Source organism: Oncorhynchus mykiss, chromosome 6, assembly GCF_013265735.2.
Source record: "Oncorhynchus mykiss isolate Arlee chromosome 6, USDA_OmykA_1.1, whole genome shotgun sequence".
In the NCBI taxonomy this organism is placed as follows: Eukaryota; Metazoa; Chordata; class Actinopteri; order Salmoniformes; family Salmonidae; genus Oncorhynchus; species Oncorhynchus mykiss.
Genome location: NC_048570.1, coordinates 48,318,662 through 48,341,288, shown reverse-complemented (window position 1 = coordinate 48,341,288; position 22,627 = coordinate 48,318,662). Strand labels below are relative to the sequence as shown.

Genomic DNA, 22,627 nt, shown 5'->3' with positions numbered 1-22,627 from the left:
GAGTGTGAGTGTTAGAGAGGGATTTGAGGATTTCACTGTGGGTCAATGCAGAGCTAAGCATGAAGGATTTTTGTGGCATGACATAAAACCAGAAACCACAGCACAGAGGAAACCTCTGAGGGTCATAATGGCTGGTCCCATTAAACCTGGGGGAGGAGTTTGAGCAGACCTCAGAGGACAGGAGCTGACATGGTGTTAAGGACAGTAGATGAATCACCGCACTTTTTTGCTCTTGTTCCCTGTGTGTGTGTGTGTGTGTGTGTGTGTGTGTGTGTCTTGACAGAGGTAGAACGTGATGAAATACAGAATTGTGCGTTCGTTTGTTGTAGCTTTTTATTGTTGTATTAGATCATTTTCATCCCTAACTTTTTAAGAATGAGGCAAGATGAAGTCAAATTTCTCAAACAAGAAACATGGTTGACTGTTTCCCTTCAGTCGATTTCTCATTCTCTTGTAAAATAGCAATGACGCAAGCGCTCTGATCTAGAAGCCAGTGAAAGCGAGAGGTTTTACAGCTAGTTTGTTCAGCTCAGGAAAGCCCCACGGCAGCACTTTGGAGTGTAGCATTGTGTTTTGGTATCCTCATCTCCTTTGACAGAGTCTCCCGCATAACGACGGAGCAGATAAAGCAGTACTGGGTAGAGCTGGTGGGGCTTTCAGAGTCAGTTTGCTCTTTTACCGTTGTATGGATGTCTCTCTTTGCCGAAGAAAAGCCTTGCCATTGAGAACCTTATTCCAGTCAGAGAGATATTATCAATATTTGTGTTGACACATACCCTACTGCTTCAGTCAGGATAGCATCGCGGCTGGGGATTTGTTGTCATCTGTCTGAGATGGAGATACTGGTTGAGCAGAATACATTTAGAGGTACATTGGGAAAAAAAATCCTGCATGTATGAAAAAGCCCACCCTGTGGGTGTCACAACTTCTGCGGAAGTCGAAGCCTCTCCTTGTTCGGGCGGTGCTCGGCGGTTGACGTCACCGGTCTTCTAGCCATCATTGATCCATTTTTCATTTTCCATTGGATTTATCTTGTCTTACTACACACCTGGTTTCAATCCCATTCATTACCTGTTGTGTATTTAACCGTCTGTTTTCCCTCATGTCTTTGTCAGAGATTGTTTTATGTTCAGTATTCGTGTTTTGTATTTGGTGCGCGACGGGTCCTCGTACCCACTTTGTTTCATTGTATTTCATGGTTTTGGAGTTATGTGTTTTAAGTTATTAAACTACTCCATTCCACCAAGTTTTGATTCTCCTGCGCCTGACTTCCCTGCCACCTATACACACGACTGTGATAGAATCTCTGACCAAAATGAAGTCAGCAGGAGAAGGTACCCCAGCCGTGGAGGTGGAGGAGCGCGTCCTGGAACATACGCCGATGATTTCCAAACTGAGCGCCGCCATGGATCTCGTTGTCCAGAATATGGACCGCTGGGAGACACAGGGAGTTTTTCCAGCGCCTCTACCAGCACAACCGGGGTCTACCCTGAACACCCCTTTCCCACCTGAACCTAGCTATCCATACCACAGGGATACGACGGAGATGCTGCCGGCTGCCAGGGTCTCCTCCTAAAACTAAGCATGTACCTGGCCACGGTCCACCCAGCTCCATCGGACCGTGAGAAGAGTTTCGCCCTCGTCTCGTGCCTCAAGGGGAAAGCCCTGGAGTGGGCCAGCGCTGTGTGTGGAGGGGGAGATGCGAAGTTGGACGATTTTGAGGAGTTCACCCGCTGTTTCCGGACAGTATTCGACCACCCACCCGAGGGCAGAGCGGCGGGTGAGCGCCTTTACCATCTGAGGCAGGAGACGAGGAGTGCCCAGAAGTTTGCGCTGGAGTTTAGGACCCTGGCTGCCGGCGCTGGATGGAGCAACAGGGCCCTGATCGACCATTACCGCTGTAGTCTACGTGAGGACGTCCGTCGGGAGCTGGTCTGCAGAGACACCACCCTCACCTTCGACCAGCTGGTGGACCTGTCCATCCGGCTGGACAACCTGCTGGCTACTCGCGGACGTCCAGATCGGGGTCTGGTTGTTCCATCCTCCCGCACACCCTCTCCGATACCCATGGAGCTGGGAGGTGCGGTGCGCAGGGAAACCGGAGGGGGTTTCCTCTTGTGCACCATATGTGGCCGCAGAGGTCTTACTGCTGGTCGGTGCCGGGTTGGTTCCTCTGGGAATCGAGGTAGCAGGCAGGGCGCTCTGGCGTCACCCCAGGTGAGTAGGCACGATTCTCATCCAGAGCCCTCTGTTGCACATATGTTTGTCTCTGTTACTTTTCTTGAATTTTCCCTGCGTTCCCAGCATAAGGCGCTAGTAGATTTAGGCGCGGCTGGGAATTTCATTAATAAAGGATTAGCTCATAGTTTAGGGATCTCCATTGTTCCTGTGGATATGCCTTTCCCTGTTCATGTCTTAGATAGTCGACCATTAGGGTCAGGGTTTATCAGGGAGGCAACCGCTCCTTTGAGTATGGTAACGCAGGGGGGTCACAGGGAAAAGATGAGTCTTTTTCTTATTGATTCTCCTGCGTATTCCGTGGTGCTGGGCCTACCCTGGTTAGCTTGTCATAACCCCATTGTTATAACCCCACTGTTTCTTGGCCACAGAGGATCTCACGGGGTGGTCGTGAGAGTGCTCAGGTAGGTGTTTGGGGATTTCTGTTGGTGCTACTACGGTGGAAAGTACAGACCAGGTCTCCACCGTGCGCATTCCCCCAGAATATGCCAATTTGGCTCTCGCCTTCTGTAAAAAGAAGGCGACTCAATTACCACCCCATCGACGGGGGGATTGTGCGATAGATCTCCTGGTAGACGCTGCACTTCCCAGGAGTCACGTGTATCCCCTGTCGAAAGTGGAGACGGTGGGTATGGAGACATATGTCTCCGAATCCCTGCGTCAGGGGTACATTCAGCCCTCCATTTAACCTGTCTCCTTGAGTTTCTTTTTTGTGAAGAAGAAGGATGGAGGTTTGTGCCCGTGCATTGATTATCGAGGTCTCAATAAAATCACGGTGAGGTATAGTTACCCGCGATTGAGTCAATGCACAGGGCTCACTTCTTCAATAAACTGTATCTCAGGAGTGCGTACAATCTGGTGCGTATTCGGAAGGGAGATGGGCGTAAGACGGCATTTAGTACCACCTCAGGGCATTATGAGTACCTCGTCATGGCGTATGGGTTGCAGCCGTGCGTAATTAGCCGACTTCCACCACGGTAAAGGAGGTGCAGTGATTTTTAGGGTTTGCCAACTACTACCGGAGGTTTATCCAGGGTTTTGGTCAGGTTGCTGCTCCCATTACCTCACTGCTAAAGGGGGGCCCGGTGTGCTTGCAATTGTCAGCTGAGGCGAACATGGTTTTTAGGCACCTGAAGGCTCTGTTTACCTCGGTTCCTGTGTTGGCTCATCCGGATCCCTCTTTGCCGATCATAGTGGAGGTGGACGCATCCGAAGCTGGGATAGGAGCAGTGCTCTCTCAGCGCTCGGGTACGCCACTGAAGCTCCGCCCCTGTGCCTTCTTTTCGTAGAACCTCAGCCCGGCGGATTGAAACTACGATGTGGGGGACCGGGAGCTGTTGGCTGTCGTCAAGGCCTTGAAGGCGTGGAGACATTGGCATGAGGGGGCTAAACACCCTTTTCTCATCTGGACTGACCATCGCAAACTGGAGTACATCCGGGAGGCGAGGAGACTGAATCCTCGTCAGGCAAGGTGGGCCATGTTTTTCACCCGAGCATCATTGGACTGAGCTTGATGTCATTGCAGGCAATCTCAATGCTGTGCGTTACAGGGAAGACATCCTCCTCCCTCATGTGGTACCCTTCCTGCAGGCTCATCCTGACATGACCCTGCAGCATGACAATGCAACCACGCACAGAACGAGCAGTATGGCTGATTTCCTACAAGACAGGAATGTCAGTGTTTTGCCATGGCCAGCAAAGAGCCCGGATCTCAATCCCATTGAGCATGTCTAGGACCTGTTGGATCGGATGGAGAGGACAGGGCCATTCCCCCCTAGAAATGTCTGGGATCTTGCAGGTGCCTTGATGGAAGAGTGGGGTAACATCTCACAGGAATAACTGTTAAGTCTGGTGCAGTCCATGAGGAGGAGATGCACTGCAGTACTTAATGCTGCTGGTGGCCACACCAGATACTGACTTTTACTTTTGATTTTGCCCTTCCCCTTTCGTTCAGGGACACATTATTCAATTTCTGTTCGTCACATATCTGTGGAACTTATTCAGTTTGTCTCAGTTTTTGAATCTTATGTTCGTACAAATATTTACACGTGTTACGTTTGCTGAAAATAATTGCAGTTGACAGTGAGAGGACATACATACATACATACACACACACACACACATACATACATACATACACTGCTCAAAAAAATAAAGGGAACACTTAAACAACACAAGTCAATCACACTTCTGTGAAATCAAACTGTCCACTTAGGAAGCAACACTGATTGACAATACATTTCACATGCTGTTGTGCAAATGGAATAGACAACAGGTGGAAATGATAGGCAATTAGCAAGACACCCCCAATAAAGGAGTGGTTCTGCAGGTGGAGACCACAGACCACTTCTCAGTTCCTATGCTTCCTGGCTGATGTTTTGGTCACTTTTGAATGCTGGCGGTGCTTTCACTCTAGTGGTAGCATGAGACGGAGTCTACAACCCACACAAGTGGCTCAGGTAGTGCAGCTCATCCAGGATGGAAAAATCAATGCGAGCTGTGGCAAGAAGGTTTGCTGTGTCTGTCAGCGTAGTGTCCAGAGCATGGATGCGCTACCAGGAGACAGGCCAGTACATCAGGAGACGTGGAGGAGGCCATAGGAGGGCAACAACCCAGCAGCAGGACCGCTACCACCGCCTTTGTGCAAGGAGGAATACTGCCAGAGCCCTGCAAAATGACCTCCAGCAGGCCACAAATGTGCATGTGTCTGCTCAAACGGTCAGAAACAGACTCCATGAGGGTGGTATGAGGGCTCGATGTCCACAGGTGGGGGTTGTGCTTACAGCCCAACACCGTGCAGGACGTTTGGCATTTGCCAGAGAACACCAAGATTGGCAAATTCGCCACTGGCGCCCTGTGCTCTTCACAGATGAAAGCAGGTTCACACTGAGCACGTGACAGACGTGACAGAGTCTGGAGACGCCGTGGAGAACGTTCTGCTGCCTGCAACATCCTCTAGCATGACCGGTTTGGCGATGGGTCAGTCATGGTGTGGGGTGGCATTTCTTTGGGGGGGGCGCACAGCCCTCCATGTGCTCACCAGAGGTAGCTTGACTGCCATTAGGTACCGAGATGAGATCCTCAGACCCCTTGTGAGACCATATGCTGGTGCGGTTGGCCCTGGGTTCCTCCTAATGCAAGACAATGCTAGACCTCATGTGGCTGGAGTGTGTCAGCAGTTCCTGCAATAGGAAGGCATTGATGCTATGGACTGGCCCGCCCGTTCCCCAGACCTGAATCCAATTGAGCACATCTGGGACATCATGTCTCGCTCCATCCACCAACGCTACGTTGCACCACAGACTGTCCAGGAGTTGGCGGATGCTTTAGTCCAGGTCTGGGAGGAGATCCCTCAGGAGACCATCCGCCACCTCATCAGCAGCATGCCCAGGCGTTGTAGGGAGGTCATACAGGCACGTGGAGGCCACACACACTACTGAGCCTCATTTTGACTTGTTTTAAGGACATTACATCAAAGTTGGATCAGCCTGTAGTGTGGTTTTCCACTTTAATTTTGAGTGTGACTCCAAATCCAGACCTCCATGGGTTGATACATTTGATTTCCATTGATAATATTTGTGTGATTTTATTGTAAGCACATTCAACTATGTAAAGAAAAAAGTATTTAATAAGAATATTTCATTCATTCAGATCTAGGATGTGTTATTTTAGTGTTCCCTTTCTTTTTTTGAGCAGTGTACATACATACATACATACATACATACATACATACAGTGGGGCAAAAAAGTATTTAGTCAGCCACCAATTGTGCAAGTTCTCCCACTTAAAAAGAGGAGAGAGGCCTGTAATTTAAATCATAGGTACACTTCAACTATGACAGACAAAATGAGAAAAGAAAATCCAGAAAATCACATTATAGGATTTTTAATGAATTTATTTGCAAATTATGGTGGAAAATAAGTATTTGGTCACCTACAAACAAGCAAGATTTCTGGCTCTCACAGACCTGCAACTTCTTCTTTAAGAGGCGCCTCTGTCCTCCACTCGTTACCTGTATTAATGGCACCTGTTTGAACTTGTTATCAGTATAAAAGACACCTGTCCACAACCTCAAACAGTCACACTCCAAACTCCACTATGGCCAAGACCAAAGAGCTGTCAAAGGACACCAGAAACAAAATTGTAGACCTGCACCAGGCTGCGAAGACTGAATCTGCAATAGGTAAGCAGCTTGGTTTGAAGAAATCAACTGTGGGAGCAAATATTAGGAAATGGAAGGCATACAAAACCACTGATCTGGGGCTCCACGCAAGATCTCACCCCGTGGGGTCAAAATGATCACAAGAACGGTGAGCAAAAATCCCAGAACCACACGGGGGGACCTAGTGAATGACCTGCAGAGAGCTGGGACCAAAGTAACAAAACCTACCATCAGCAAGGCCATTGAAGATGAAACGTGGCTGGGTCTTTCAGTATGACAATGATCCCAAACACACCGCCCGGGCATCAAAGGAGTGGCTTCGTAAGAAGCATTTCAAGGTCCTGAAGTGGCTTAGCCAGTCTCCAGATCTCAACCCCATAGAAAATCTTTGGAGGGAGTTGAAAGTCCGTGTTGCCCAGCAACAGCCCCAAAACATCACTGCTCTAGAGGAGGTCTGCATGGAGGAATGGGCCAAAATACCAGCAAAAGTGTGTGAAAATCTTGTGAAGACTTACAGAAAACGTTTGACCTCTGTCATTGCCAACAAAGGGTATATAACAAAGTATTGAGATAAACTTTTGTTATTGACCAAATTCTTATTTTCCACCATACACACACACACACACACACACACACACACACACACACACACACACACACACACACACACACACACACACACACACACACACACACACACACACACACATACATACATACATACATACATACAATGAGCTGACAAGGTAAAAATCTGTCGTTCTGCCCTTGAACAAGGCAATTAACCCACTGTTCCTATGGCCGTCGTTGTAAATAAGAATTTGTTCTTAACTGACTTGCCTAAAATTTAAAAAAACAATCATACACTCTTAACAATACTGCTACAGAAGTGACACCTAGGGACGGTGCCAACAGATTACAACCACGAGTGATCAACTTACACTTTATAACATGTTGTTTTCTGTCTGATTTAATGTGACCCTCATCCTGTCTCGTAACAGATCCAGCCCCTGACGGTTGCCCTGACCCAGACTACATCCCCAGGTCCAGATGATTCCAGCAGGCACAGCCCAGGTGGTTCAGCAGAAGCTCCTCCAGCAGCAGGTGGTGACTGCAGCTGCCTCGCTTCAGATACAGACCGCCCCTCCTCACAGCCCGGCCCAACAGGCCCCAGTTTCCGCTGCAGCAGAGTCCCCAGTACAGCAGCAGCCAGCCAAGGGCCAGGCTCGCGGAGGGGCCTTGAGGTGCAAGACCCAGTCCAAGCCTAGCGGGGGCAGCAGCTAGGTGCCCGCAGGACTAGTTAGAGCTCCCCTTTCAGCTAGGCTAAGCAGGACATCTCATCAGTGTAAATGCACTCAGTGACTGAGGAGCAGCATTATGAAGAGATCCAGCGTTATGAAGGAGTGGTGGAGCCCAGTCTGAGGTGGCTGTGTTGAATCTAACCTGGTTTAAGGAACTGCTCCATGTAAAGGAATGACCTGTCTTTTAAGAGTGTCATCATCTATCTTCAACACAGTACTGTAACTGTCGGCTGTTTCCTTCGCAACTGTTTCAGAAGGTCTCCCCTGGAGGAAACCTGGACCAACATCCAGGGGGAGGTTTGAGATCAGAAAAGCAGAAAAACAATATTCATGCCTTTTTTTAAATTGATGAATATATTAATGTTCCTCCATAGATATCCTGTGGCTATGGGCTGGTGCATAGCTCATTTGGGGAATTTCCATTTGAATAATGTTTTGTGCATTCATACATTGTCCCTGTCCGCCTTGATTATATTATTCTGATGCTTACCGTTTATGATGTCTGTAATTTCATAGTTGGTAGATATAGAAAACACCCTTCTTGTTAAAAAAAACCTATGTAGTGATAATCATATCTTTACGTTGTAAGTTTGAGCTATGTAGTCTGAAGAAAGCTTGTGATTGTGTCTCTGGCACCCGGATAAGCACGCATCCTACGTTATCTCCCAAGGCAGGCAGTATTACCACTGCACTGGATAACCTAGCTATCTATAGTGGCAACCAGCTAATATTTTCATTACATAAAGTGCATTCGGAAAGTATTCAGACCCCTTGACCTTTTCCACATTGTTACGTTACAGGCTTATTCTAAAATTGATTCAATCGTCCCCCCCCCCCCCTCTACAGATAATAACCCATAATAAGAAAGCAAAAACAGGTTTTTGATTAAAAAATAAAACAATGTACTAAAAATAAAATACTGATATCACATTTACAAATATTCAGACCCTTTACTCAGTACTTTGTTGAAGGACCCTTGGTAGCGATTACAGCCTCGAGTCTTCTTGGGTATGACGCTACAAGCTTGGTACACCTGTATTTGGGGAGTTTCTCCCATTTTTCTCTGCAGATCCTCTCATGTTCTGTCAGATTGGATGGGGAGCGTCGCTGCACTGTTTTTTCAGGTCTCTCCAGAGATGTTCGATCAGGTTCAGGTCCGGGCTCAGAGACTTGTCCCGAATCCACTCCTGCATTGTCTTGGCTGTGTGCTTACGGTTGTTGTCCTGTTGGAAGGTGAACCTCTGGAGCAGGTTTTCATCAACGATCTCTGTACTTTGCTCCGTTCATCTTTCCCAGGATCCTGATTCAGGCCAGAGTTCAATCTCAGTATCATCAGATCAGAGAATATTGTTTCTCATACCCTTCCCCCAGGTCTGTGTTTCTTTCCAAATCATGTCCAATCAATTGAATTTACCACAGGACTCCAAACAAGTTGTAGAAACATCTCAAGGATGATCAATGGAAACAGGACGCACCAGAGCTCAATTTCGAGTCTCATTGCAAAGGGTCTCAATAATTATTTAAACAAGGTAATTCTGTTTTTATTCTTAATAAATTTGCTAAAATGTTCTACACTTTTCGCTTTGTCATGAGGTGTTTTGTGTAGCTTAATGAGGAAAAATTAATTGTATCAATTTTAGAATAAGGCTGTAATGTAACAATGTGGAAAAAGTCAAGTGGTCTGAATACTTTCCGGATGCACTGTAAGTTTACTTTTTATAACACATTTCCTGTGATATAACCGTTGGGAATTAATGGGTACTTCTACCGTATAATAGGTTAAATCAAAAGATGGAATATGCTGCAATAGATAAAAGCCTTTCTCAGTGTTTTAGTCATGAGGGAGAAAAGAAAGCTCTCAACAGCGCTGTCTGTTTTCCCCTGCTGGCTGCTGACAGTGGCAGATATATCAGAAGAGAAAACATTTATTTGGGCCGGAGGGCAGAGATTCAGGCCTAAAGCCACTCAGAAGATCCTAGATCACTGGATCAGAGGGCATGTCACACAGTGTCAGAAGAGTCAGACTGTGTAGAAGGACTATACACACCACTATAGTTAATGTTGCTATCACTGCTAACATTTAAAAGACCAGTATTGTAATCTGGTCTGTTAACGGGAGCACATAAGAAGACAAAGGCCAATTTAATGCAATGAATGACGTTTAATAAATTGTCTGAAGTTACTTGGTCTTTAAGGACTGTTTGAAGGGCTTGAACAGGCCTTTGGAGATGGCAGAAAACATCCTGACGAGAAGTGGACGTTTGTGAGGCGTCTCCTGTTGGGAGCTGGCGGGGAGATCCTTTGGCAGTGCAGACATGGCAGCATGTGGCACTATGCTGGGCACTACAGAAGAGAGAGAGAGCGTTTACATGCACTTTAATTCAGAAATTATGTAATGTATGTTACAACTCAACATAACTGACACTGATAAATGAGAACCAACAGCTTGAGTTTTGGAGAATATAATTACTTTTACATAAGAGATGACTACTAATTGCGTATATAACCTTTGTAAGGTTATTTTGAAGTGGCATTTATTTGTACACCAATATCTCAAACAGACTGTTGTCCTGTTGTGTGAACTTACGCATGCCATCTTCAGCAGTGGTCTGTACTTGTTCTGATTCAGAGCGGTGGGAATCCTTCTTGTTCCCCTTCTTGAATAGCTAAGTATTTAAAGAGAAAAACATGTTTTAAAAAATGTCACAGCTGACCAACCTCATGATGATAACAATCACACCTACCACACCAGCACAACAACATTTATGATTGGTTTTGGAATGAACGGATGGTTTTATATTTTTACACTGAATAGCATTGTTTACTCACAACTGTTCATTTAAATACGTTTGCTGTACCTTTAAGTTGCTTGTCAGCCTGACCAGCCTTTGTAGAAAAGATAGTTTCCCGCTGCTAGCCCTCACATCCTCAGCCAGTGGAAGAGCCTTAGGCCCGGTGGTTTTGACTGATGTTCTTGAGGCTGCCCTCAATGCCTCATTACATCTGTGGAGAAGCGCTTCACTCAAAGACTTGACAAGAATCCTATCAAATGAAGAGTCCTGAGTCGACACGGCCTGTTGGAGGATTTTCTCAGAGCCAAACTCCTCCAACAGATTTTTATAGACGACTCTGTAGACTTTATGAATCCTCAAGTTCTCTGGATAGGCTTGTGTCTCAGAGCAGCCTGACCATGCACAGAAGACCTCCATAACTTTAGGGATCAGGTCTTGTGACTTGCGTGTGACGTCAACTGGGTAATCTTCTGCTGGGGTTTGGATTTCTGTTAGAATTCTCATTACTAACATGCTGATGAGGCCGGTGACGTCATCATCACTGCCCAAGTTATCAGAGGATGGGGTTGGAAGTGTGACATCTTTGACCATGTCTGGGCTGGTTGACATATCGTCCCTGACAATGTTTTGAGCTACACCAGAATGACTGGTGGTATCCACTTCCTCTCCATCAATGTTGGCCTTCAAGATTTGTGCTGCATTGGAGGTCTCGCTTTTTGCCATAATGGTGCAAGAAGGAGACAGCCGAGGGGAGGACTTGCCACTCAATAGATTGCCTACATCAGATATAGTGGGTTCAGATGTTTGGAGAGATTCAGTTGGAGAGGATCCTCTACTTTCTGCATCAGAATCCACAGAGTACATGACCTGGCTTACCATAACTTTGGTAAAGAGACTGACTGTCACTAAATACTGATGAAGAAGAAGAAGAGCATGAAATTCTATCTTCAGACACTCTAGCCAACACCTTGGCCCCCTGAGCCAAACTCATTGAAGTTGAATAGGGCACAAAACTAGGAAGCAGGAGGCACTTAACAGACTCCTCTACAAACAGCTGAACCAGCTCGTAAGTTGTGGGCTTCCCCACCTTGTCATTCCTCTTCAGCTTCGAAAGGATGGTATCAGATGCACTCTTTCCAGCCGCCACTGTCAGTCCCAGAGGGGTCAAGTTGCTATCGGAAATTATGCGGTTCACTTGGTGACTGAGATCACGGGAGAGAGCACCAATCCTACCCTGAGATATGAGCTCCTCCAGTCTAGCTATTGGATCTGTTAGATCAGGGTGAGATGTAACCTGCCCTTCTGCCTCTGGATATACCTTCTTCATGATGGTATCGGCTATGGCAAACATGCTTGTTCTGGCATCACACACCATTGTTTTTGGCTTAGTAGATTCGCTCATGTCAATGACTGAGCATCTTACAATGGGCTGAGCAGTACTCTCGGGTAACTCAGAAGGAATGGGAGTGCAAATTCCCACTCTGTCTTCTGTGATTTGGCAGTTGAGAATGACAACGAGGAGGAAGACCGCAGTGACTCTTGATAGACCAATTCCTCGCCACATTCGCTGCTTATCTTCTCAATGTTCTCCAGCATAGTTCCAACCACTTTATCTATTTGTGAAAGCTGTCCTGCAGCCACCATTTGGTCAGATTTTGACAGTTGCTCCTGGACACTGCTGATGATACTGTCCTCTGGCATTCCCAGGTGGACTTTCAGTGAGTTCTGGGAACTTTAAAATGAACAAGCAAAGCATGTTAATTGCTGTCTGAAGTTGGAAAATCGATATCTTAGTACTAACAAATCTAACAAGCATTATAATTGAGTATTCTAAATGTAATTTATATGTGTGCATTAGATATTGCAAAACACACCTGTTAGAAAGCTGGAAAATATTGAAATGGGGAAATTATTGTTCATCAGTTTGAGGGTTAGGAATAACTGCACACACACACACACACACATTATGGGGAACATACAGTACCTCTTGGAAGAGGGTGTGCTAGACCTTGGTCGGAGAGCCCTGCCGCCACAGTTACTTCGCCAAATATTTAACTTCCTGGATGAGCTCCAGTCTTTTCTGCTCAAAGGCAGTGAAGGATCTTGCACTGCCACCCCTCTTGAGTGAGTCAGCGTTGTCATAAAAGCCCGTCACCCCTAGAATGCGGGCCAGGGCCGGCAGCAGGATCTGCAGGGTGGTCTGTGCAATGAAGTTGACAATGGTCTTGCACAATTTTGCAAGCTGTTCCTTTGTCATCTGCATTGCACAAACAAAACAGAACACAGCAGGTTTGGCAATGAAACTCTGATGTAAAGTATTCTAGATTGAACAGAATGCATTTCACCAACATCGTTTTCCTTATCTGTGACTGAATTCAAAGTTGGATGAAGTATGACAGATTAATGAACGTAATAGCAGAATAGAACTATGGTTAATTCCTCTCTCGATTCAACATAACATTCCCAAATCAAAGGTCAAAGGCTGATGGAGAAACTTACAGGTTTTTAAATCCTTTATAGATCACTTGCCATTGCCTAGAAAAGAAAAAAGAAATGTGTTTTACTTACTTTTTATTTCCTTCTGCACAAAATATGTGAGGCTAGAGAAAAACATGGTTCTAACATACTCATCAGTAAGATTGCGCATGAATGAGATGAGGATTGGGTAGCAGTCCTCCATCTCATCTTTGTTGCCTGGGCCGAATGCAGCCTTAAGAGCATTCTTCTCCAAGAGCTCAATAACAGATCCTCTGTCCGGGTGTTTATTCCTCAATCCTAAATATGTTATTACCATATAGGACAATTCAGGATAAGTCAGACGCTTTTCTCTTAATACAATACTTTGATAAAATTGCTACAATAGGACTATTGAATAAAACTATCCATGCAACATTTCTTACTGACTCCAGTTTCTAACATGACCTTTATCTATGATATTCAAGTTTAGAGAACCAACATACTACAGAGGGAAAATCTATGACCTGGATCCGTATCAGTGCCCTGCTCCCCTGACTTCTTGGCACTACTTTTCCTCTTCGCCTTGGATAGAATAGAATAGATTCCAGATCACAAATAATAGACATGTTACATCAGGTCAATGCAGCTATTGTGACAATTGAGTGTTACTAGTCTAGTAGTTGCCCTGTCACTCCTGCCATTTTACCTTTCCTGTCTTCTTGGGCTCCTTCTTGAGCTGGGCCACTGGTTCTTCCTCAACAACCTCCCTCCCCTCCCTCGGTGGATCATCATCATCTCTCTGTACTACCTGAAGGACATAGGAATTTCATGTCAATGTCAGATTCTTGCAAAGGACATCATAGAGCTACAGCCATATCAGAGCTAAACTGGTGATTGACTTAATAGAGAGAATTAGACATTTGTTTTGCAATAGCCTATGTTATCTTAAATGACGTTTTCCTTAGTTACATTCCCAAATATTTAGTGTAATTTAACCTACCTTTTCTTCATCCATAATAGCATACAGTATTTTTTATATCTCGAAAAACTTGTCCTTATCTGTGTTGTTTTCACTCATGTTGAGTTTACTGAGGACAATATTGGAGCCACTGACGAATTAAGAACTTCATACCACGTCATGGAATGTTAGACCTTTATGCACATTCCCATTCTCTCATTGATATTGGGGGGGAAATATATTGATCAGATTACACACTTTCCCCATCAACCGTTTTCGATACAGCTAGGCCCACATTGAAATCTGTTCACTAAGCACTGCGACTCAGTAGGTCAAAACAGAAATAAACCTAGTCTAATTTCGTGTCGACCTCTTTTGGATGTATTTCGGTACCCCATTTAGTGAGCCAGTTGATTGATCTATTCCTTATAGTGCATTCCTTAAAAGTAGGCCTACATTAGGGAATAAGGTGCTATTTGGTAGCATATTCCTCTCTAGCCCATGCCTCCACCAATCCAATGATTTTAGATATGTAGGAAGAAGCGAACGAGAGTGTACACTTCAGGAGAAGGGAGATATTATTGGACTGTATCCCTAGGCTATAGCCAGGCCTAAACCAAGTAGCCTTGAGTACGATCCCAAAAGCTTGGATTGCCAAAGGCCTATCAGAGCTAAATTGGTGATAACAACTTTAAACTTACTGTAAAACATGTTCTACCTTCCCCTATATGTCACTTACCTTTTCTTCCACCATAGCTAATTGTATATCCCGAAAAGCATGTCATTGACTGTTTTGGCTTTGCTACTCTCATGTCGAGTTATGATAAAAGAGCATTTTTGCAGACGCAGACTTTTAGTTAGTCGGGGACGTCATGGACTGAAGGCAGTAGAGGTTATTTGGTTTTAAGAAATGTTTATATGTCGTCCTCTTGTGGAATTATTTAGGTACAACAACGTGTTGTGTAGGCTCCAAATGATTGTTTTCTCCTCATCCCTGTGTTACGTCCTATTATCAGTCATGAACAGAGAGCAATACACTTTAATAGTAAAGAGGTAACACTCTTTGTTCGGGTAACCTGCTTCACCCAATGTGATACGGTATCGCTATTATTATTATTTTTTTTACATTTTAGAACACATTCAAGAACCTCCAGAAGCTAACTAGCTAATTAGCTAAAAGCTATTTAGTCATTGTTAGCCAATGCTAGCGGCTTTTACCTTCTGCACAGATACCAGCCCTGTTCTTAGCCTGGATAATACTCGCCAGTCTACTAGTATCGGACTGTCTCTCCACAACAACGCCGGATTCCTGCCGTAATCCCTGGACCACTACTTCTGATCTTCACAGCTAGATCACAGCTTGCAGCTAACTAGCTCACAGCTAGCTTGCACTCATCGTGGCATCCAGTACCGAAGCTATCCCTAAGGCCCACCTCCCGGCCTACCCGGCCTACTAAGCTGGACTGCCATTCAGTCCAGTAACAGACTGAGATTCCCTCTACTGATGGACATTGCATAGGTAAGGATGTTTAAGAGCTCTGCTATAGCTTGTAGTTTTGCTTTAGGTGTGTGTTAGAAACATAGGTATGCCTACCAAACTCATAGCACTTGTTATTTTTCAACGTTACTATTCTGCATCTCTCTCTCCCCCCCAGTTGGAGAGGTTTCTCCCTCCATATCTCAGTCTGTCAAAAAACGATCCTTGATTGTCAGGGTCTTTTCAGCAATGATGAAGCCATTTAGGCGCTTCACCAAGAAGAACCTGTTACGCTGCATGAAGAACTACTTATGTAACAGCAAGACTTTTGACAAGAGGAATTTCTGCATGTCTACCCTTTCAAAGTCTATTTGATCAAATAAATGCCATTGATTTTACAAGAATTTCAAGTGTTTTGGAAGATTGATAATACTGAAGCAGATTTTCTCAGAGAAATGCACTAGTTCCCCCTTGGTTACACATTTATTGTGCAGTTTTTGAGTTGGCAGGACTTGGGGCAGCAGGTAGCCTTGTGGTTAGAGCATTGGGCCAGTAACTGAAAGGTTGCTAGGTCAGATCCCTGAGCTAACCATGTAAAAATATGACGTTCTTCTCCTGAACAAGGTAGTTAACCCACTGTTCCTAAGCTGTCATTGTAAATAAGAATTTGTTCTAAACTGACTTGTCTAGGAAAATAAATAAAATAACCACAGCTTGACTCTAATACAATAGTTGCTGCATAGACTGTCAGATAACCAGATGTTCTCTATTAATTTAGTTAGATTGGTAAGAGCTTATTAGCAGCAAGGGGAAAACACATAGAGGAGAATTAGCTATCTGCAGCTAGATCAACCCTCTGAGATGTTTTCTATATGTTGAAACTATAAGGTCCAACAGTTGACAGTGTATGTCAGAGCAAAAACCAAGCCATGAGGTCGAAGGAATTGTCCAGAGCTCAGAGACATGATTGTGTCAAGACACAGATCTGGTGAAGGTTGCCAAAACGTTTCTGCAATATTGAAGGTCCCCAAGGACACAGTGGCCTCCATCATTCTTAAACGGAAGAAGTCTGGAACCACCAAGACTCTTCCTAGAGCTGGCCGCCAGGCCAAACTGAGCAATCGGGGGAGAAGGGCAGTGCAGTGGAGTATCTTCAACAGCCATAGGCCCAGGGATTTCACATCACTTTCCATGATGCAATGCAGAATACGGCTTCACACAGAACAATCACCAAACCCATAAGATAACACTTAGCACAGCCAAACATCATGTATCACATGAAGAGGCATGTGTGTTCTCCAGACGCAATACCTTGTCATGGACCTGCTGTTTCGATCTTCGCTCTCTCTCTCCCTCTCCCCCACCTCTCTCTCTCCCTCTACCACACCTTTTGTCTCGACCTCTGAATGTTCGGCTATGAAAACCCAACTGACAATTACTCCGGAGGTGCTGACCTGTTGCACCCTCTGTAACCACATTATTTTGTTGACTCTGCTGGTCATCTATGAAGAATGTTTGAACTACAGTACTTGAAGAACGATCTGGCCTTACGATCTGGCCATGTACACTTATAATCTCCACCGGCACAGCCAGAAGAGGACTAGCCACCCCTCAGAGCCTGGTTCCTCTCTAGGTTTCTTCCTAGGTTCCTGTTTTTCTAGAGAGTTTTTCCTAGCCACCGTGCTTCTAAATCTGCATTGCATGCTATTTGAGGTTTTAAGCTGGGTGTCGGAATAAGCATTTTGTGACATCTGCTGATGTAAAAAGGGCTTTATAAATAAATTGTACTGATTGATTGATGATTGATTGTATGAAATGGAGTAGCATATATCCATCATGTAAAATGAACATTGAGCACTGTCTCCATGGAGTATAGCACTGCAGCCTTAGGCAATGTATATTTACGTGGTGCATAACATTATCTCATATCACATGCATGGCAACCTGTGAAATAAATCAACAGATGATGTTTTATCTCCTCTCAAGGTCTGTTGATTTACAGTATCTCAGAATCAGGAACTGTCATATCCCATGTGATATGTCAAAACAAGTTGATACATGGTGCATTGGGTTTGTATTTATTGTGGATACCCTTTAGCTGCAGCAGTTACTCTTCATGGGGTCCAGTAAAATGAAGGCAGTTATATAATTGTAAAAACATTCCCGATACATTCACAACAGATTTCACAAAATCCATGTTCCTTTTTGATTTCGGGGCAGGCTGTCAACAGCACGTACTGTGACACTATGATAAGTCAACAATACCTCTAGGCATATCTGACGTCATGTATTTGATATCTTTATGTGAAGGTTCATGTCCATATTGACATCAGTTCATTGTGTTTGAGGACGGTTCACTGACCAGTTTCCAACGGATACGATTAGACTAGTTTAACAGTTACAGAACAGCTACAGTAGCCTATCAGAACAGCTGCAGTATCAGAGGCGCAGAGCCTTAATTAACGGGCTACACATAATGGCTGACGACAGCCAGGTAAGGTTCATTTTAGCCTACGTTTAATGAGCTTTACAGTTGTCCTAATCCCATCTTGTTCTAATGGCAAGTCTGCCTTAAGTGCAGAAACTATGGTTGATATTAGAAAATAAGTATGATTGGAAGTTTAGGCAAGTAATTCCAATTGGGGAATTGTTGTGGGATGTTAGCATACCATATTGCGCGTGTAGCATTCGTGCCATGGAGGATTGTGCAGGCCGGCAGGTTGCTACAGGATCCTAGTATCATGTATGTTATAGGGATCAGATCTGGCTGACTTTTTCACCTGAACTGCTCATTGGCTGTCCATAATGAGCCCAGCGAGCAGGATGTGTAGCTGGGCTCTGCAATAATTAGCTCCCAGAGCAATTACAAATAACTATTCTTGTTTTAAAAGCGTCATTACAACTAGCAACATGACGGTCAGTCACCTCTAAGCAGGACTCAGTAGAAACGCTATGTGTTGGATTTGTCCATGTCTCGCTAAATTAACCTAGCTACCATAACAGCCGTGGAGAATTTATACTACAGTTTTAAGGGATCTCTCTGAAGGTTTTAGATGATACAGTGGTGCTTCGTCCTCTGGATGAAGAACCATACATCTCGGTTTGGCTTCATTGCATTATTATTTGGGGAACGTTGACATGCCATTTGTGTTGACGGATGGATGAAAATAATGTAATTATAGTATCGTTATACATAGGCTAGCAGGAAAATCCGCATGAGATATCCATAGAACTGAGCCCTGCTCCATTTCAGCACCATGCCGCGGTCTCAGGTGCTGCCCAGACTCGAAACATTTCAGAACTATGGCACTGTCCCCTGACGCCAAGAAACGTGTCAGCTCTATGCAGCGGAACGTCTTTGATTTGAAATTATTCTGCAAGTGGTTATAATTTATTGCAGGTTCTAGTTTTGCAGATCTACAACCTCAGAATTATAGCTAATGGATGGCAGCGAGTTACGTTTTTGTATATGGTGATGAATGACGATGCATGATAAACCATAAATTAAACGCAAAAACGTGCACTTAGACATATTTTCGTTTGGCAGAACTTTGACAAGCTTTGATTTGTTTTCTAATGAAATTGACAATTCATATAGATATTAGACTTAGGCCTAATTGTGACATCATGTGTGTATGACATCTTTGAAGAATGCTCTGGCTTCAGCCAGTCGGAATCGAGTATTCAACAATGCTTTGGCATAATTCAAGGACGTTCATATTCACTTCAGTTGTCTGCCGATGGTTCACTGACGTTTTTTCAAATGAGGTATTAGTATTTCCTCTAAACAGCCTACAACAATAAGCTACTCATCATGTCAGATGACAGCAAGGTATGGTTCATTTGCCTATTTTGAGTTTAGAGGAGAAATTACTAACAATATAGTAGGTCACTAACACAGCAATAGGTCTCACTGGTTTGATCCATGGCCTGAAATCTGACCACTATTGCCGTTTTGTTTAAAATAGGAGCGAATAAGTTGTTTCATAAAGTCACAACCTAGGACTGATATTGACCTCTTATTTATCCACCAGAGCGTGAAATGGGAGGATCCCCCGGATGACCAAAATAAAGTCGTGGAGAACATGAAGGAAACAGAGACACATGAGACCAACAAGAACAGGACAGGAGGCAAGGTAAGAAATATGCTGTCCTTTACACATGCTCTGCCTACTTAGGCACAGATCTAGGATTAGTTTACTATCACTAAATCCTAGCCTTAAAGCATTAGGAGGAGACGCTACACTGACCTTAGATCTGCTATTAGACCTATAATCTGTTGTCATGTAGGCTAAACGTAAGTCCAGTGGCTGTGCCAAGAAGACTTCCGTGGAGGAGGACAGCAGCATTGGTGCAGGTCCGAGATTACTTCATGTTGGGTGCAGGTTGTTTCAAATTCATCAGCACCGATCTGAGTAGATAGTATCTATATAGGTGAAAGCAATATAGTGGAGGCCCGCAGAGAGATGTGCTTTTACCTGTCCAGTGCAATCAAATCCCTAAAGGTGAAGGAAATTAGGGATCAAGTTCAGATTCAACTTTAGATTTCTCTTTGCGGTTTCCCAGAGTCTTCTCAGACACCCGGGTGTGGTATCCGGGAAAGGGGATCTATCATTGAGCAGCTGGAGAAGGAGGCTCAGAGGACTCTAATGCCTTCTCTCAAGATTGGGACATGCTGTGCCCCAATCCTCCTCTCCTTCCTGAGGAGTCTAACTGATGAGCAAGTCCCATGTCTTTTTCCAACCTCACATACAACAACTCTGAATTTATAGTCATAGTGCACCTTCTACCCACAAATGGGATTTCAAACACTACACTTAACCCTAACATCACTGTAACCACACACCTAACTCTTCCTGTAAATCAAGAACAAAATATCTCATGGACTTGCTAATTGCTTAAATAAAAACACGTTTATTTTCCCTGACATGGCTATCTAGTGACTCCACTAACTCAACACCAGTGTGCAGGTAAAATATGTTTCCTTTCTTTTCTTTTCTCTAGCCAATGGAGAGTGATTCAGCAGGGCATGAAAAATAATGTAAGTCTCTCCACATAAGGTTCTGGTCAAAAGTTGTGCGCTATATAGGGAATGGTGTCATGGAATTGCTTGATTGACAAAAACATTACTCTGTTTGTTGGCTATAGCTCACATTCGAGCAGCTCTCCATGCTGTGTCTGAAGATTGTTAAAGTCGTGACCCAGACAGCCCTCCGCATTCTCCTACCAGCGCTAGCTCGTATCATGGGGGTGAACCTGAGGAGTGGGGCAACCTCCCCAGAATCCCAGTGCTCTCTGACAGGGTCTGAGGATTCCTTAGGCGGTCTGGATGAGAGAGAGAAAAGGCTGCTGATCAGTGAGATGAACTACTGGACTAAGGAGAGGAGGAGGAATGGCAGTGCAGGATGCCGCCAAAAATCCACTCACAGGACCTCATCACCATGCTGTTCGCCTAAGAGGTATGTTCACAGCAATATTTCAACATAATAATTGCAAGACCTGATCCATACTTATCATAAATTATTAACTTGGAATTCACACCTTGTAGTTTTAAGTTCTGGTCAGAAATGTTGCCACTGGGGGGGTGGGTCCAGGTGAAAGTCATTTTTAACTGGGTAAGCCATGAAGTCATCTATGAATAAATAGATCAGGTACATGCCATTCAGAAATAATCATATTCTGATGTCGTACAAACATAAAAATCAGGCAAAAAATCGTGTCAGTTGGCTTTAGGCTTCTAGAACTACGGTGGTATGAGAAGTAATCCATCATTGCTCTAATTTGGTTTTCAGGCTCACTAATGACCCAGATTAGATACAGTTGGTTACATTTGCATGGCTTAAGTGGTGATTGTGTGTTTATCTTCAAGGTCCCAGACCTCATTGCAGAGCTTGCCTGCAACTAGAGAGGCTCCCCTCATGGAGGAGCCTCTGAAGGCTCTTTTTGGGGTAACGGAAGAGAGCCTTCTGATATCCCTGGTTGAGGGTCACTCCAACCCCACCTCCTCTAGCTCCTCCGAGTTGAGCTGTGCTATCGTGGGGGAGGTGGTACACCAGCTTAACTCTGGCCTCTCAGTGGCCATTCAGGCCAGCCCGGGGAGTTGCCCCCCTATGGACAGTCAGGACATAGCAGCAGGCAAGGAGGTCATTCGGGTAGCCTCGGTTCAGATCCTGGCCGAGCTACAGAGCCAAACATCTGAGCCAGAGTGGGTAGGGTTTATCGAGCCCCTCATGGACCCTGTGACCGATGATGTGCTGGAGGCCATTGTCGGCACAATGGACAAAATGGCACAGGACTTCAACATCCTATTGGATCTGGCCAAGAAGATGACAATCTTGGGGTCTAAATTTCTGACCAATCTTCAATGTGACCTAGATGTTGAGTGTCCATCTGGGAAGGAAGGGACCACTCACTTTCTCAAAGAGACTGGATCCTCTACCAGTGTGGTGGCCAGAAAGATTCAGACCCTCTCTAGCCCCGAATTTCAGTCTAAAGCCCTGAAGGCGGTGAGCACCATCCTTACAAGGAAAGTCAGCAGCTCTTCTGGCATGGCTCCTTCCTCTAGGCCTTCTAGTGCTGCTCCTAGCCTTACTGAAGCCCCGCTGAATACCAGCTGCACAGCCCTGACATCTGTAACCTCCACTGCCACAGTGATTGTTAAGGCATTTGTGGGAGGCATGGAGACGATAGCATCATTTGAAGACACATGTGAAGCAGTTGATTGGCCAGTTCCTGTAAATGACCACAAAACAGGGTCTTCACAGAAGATAACCTTCTCTCTAGCCGGCACACTCTATGGCCGTATACGAGCAAAGCTGAGGGACCTTTTAACTCTAGCCGCTCGAGACGAAGGTGTGGCAAAGGATGCTTCTCTTCGGGAGTCTTCAGACACCCTGGAAAAGGCAACTGTTTCAACTATTGAGGTCCAGTTACCCAGCACCGAACACAGTAGAGTTCCCAGAGAGAGCCAACCAATACCAGCTCTCTGTCTCTCCAATCTGGATACCAGTACTCAAGAAGTTCTTAGCAGTGTTTTTTCCATCTACAAGTCAGAGTTATCAAAAGTGGAGAATAAATCCTTAGCCGTTGTCAGTTCATCTGATGAGTCCCTAGAGGCTTGTTGGTTTGTTGATGGTGTCCTATCAAAGCTTGATGACTATACTATTTCCCAGTCACCCTCACCCAATGAAGACTTGAGCGTGAGTACTCAATATTCTCAACTGAGCTCAGAAGAGAGTGTCA

At 44.9% G+C, this 22,627-nt stretch overlaps 1 protein-coding gene across 2 annotated transcripts; it reads right to left on the bottom strand.

The window, feature by feature from the left end:
- Positions 1 to 9,842: 9,842 nt before the first annotated feature.
- On the bottom strand, positions 9,843 to 13,421 carry LOC118936658. Of its 2 annotated transcripts, none has more exons than XR_005052136.1 (3): positions 13,121 to 13,421; positions 10,289 to 13,028; positions 9,843 to 10,044 (listed from the first exon to the last, which is right to left on the bottom strand). XR_005052136.1 is itself a non-coding variant. In XM_036980315.1 (3 exons), exons 1-3 carry the CDS (start codon positions 11,370 to 11,372, stop codon positions 9,881 to 9,883), a joined length of 1,056 nt encoding a protein of 351 aa, XP_036836210.1. In that variant the 5' UTR covers positions 11,373 to 12,234; the 3' UTR covers positions 9,843 to 9,880. The 2 variants fall into 2 exon arrangements, 1 of the variants encoding a protein (XP_036836210.1); XM_036980315.1 differs by lacking the exon at positions 13,121 to 13,421 and having other exon boundaries at positions 10,289 to 10,367; positions 10,560 to 12,234.
- Between the last annotated feature and the right edge of the window lie 9,206 nt (positions 13,422 to 22,627).

Excerpts from the sequence above, each read along its gene's own strand:
- LOC118936658 (XM_036980315.1), bottom strand. The coding sequence starts at position 11,372 with ATGGTAAGCCAGGTCATGTACTCTGTGGATTCTGATGCAGAAAGTAGA. Across the intron at positions 10,368-10,559 it reads GGCTGACAAGCAACTTAAAG|CTATTCAAGAAGGGGAACAA; the intron begins GTACAGCAAACG and ends TTAAATACTTAG. Across the intron at positions 10,045-10,288 it reads CACTGCTGAAGATGGCATGC|TGCCCAGCATAGTGCCACAT; the intron begins GTAAGTTCACAC and ends TCTCTTCTGTAG.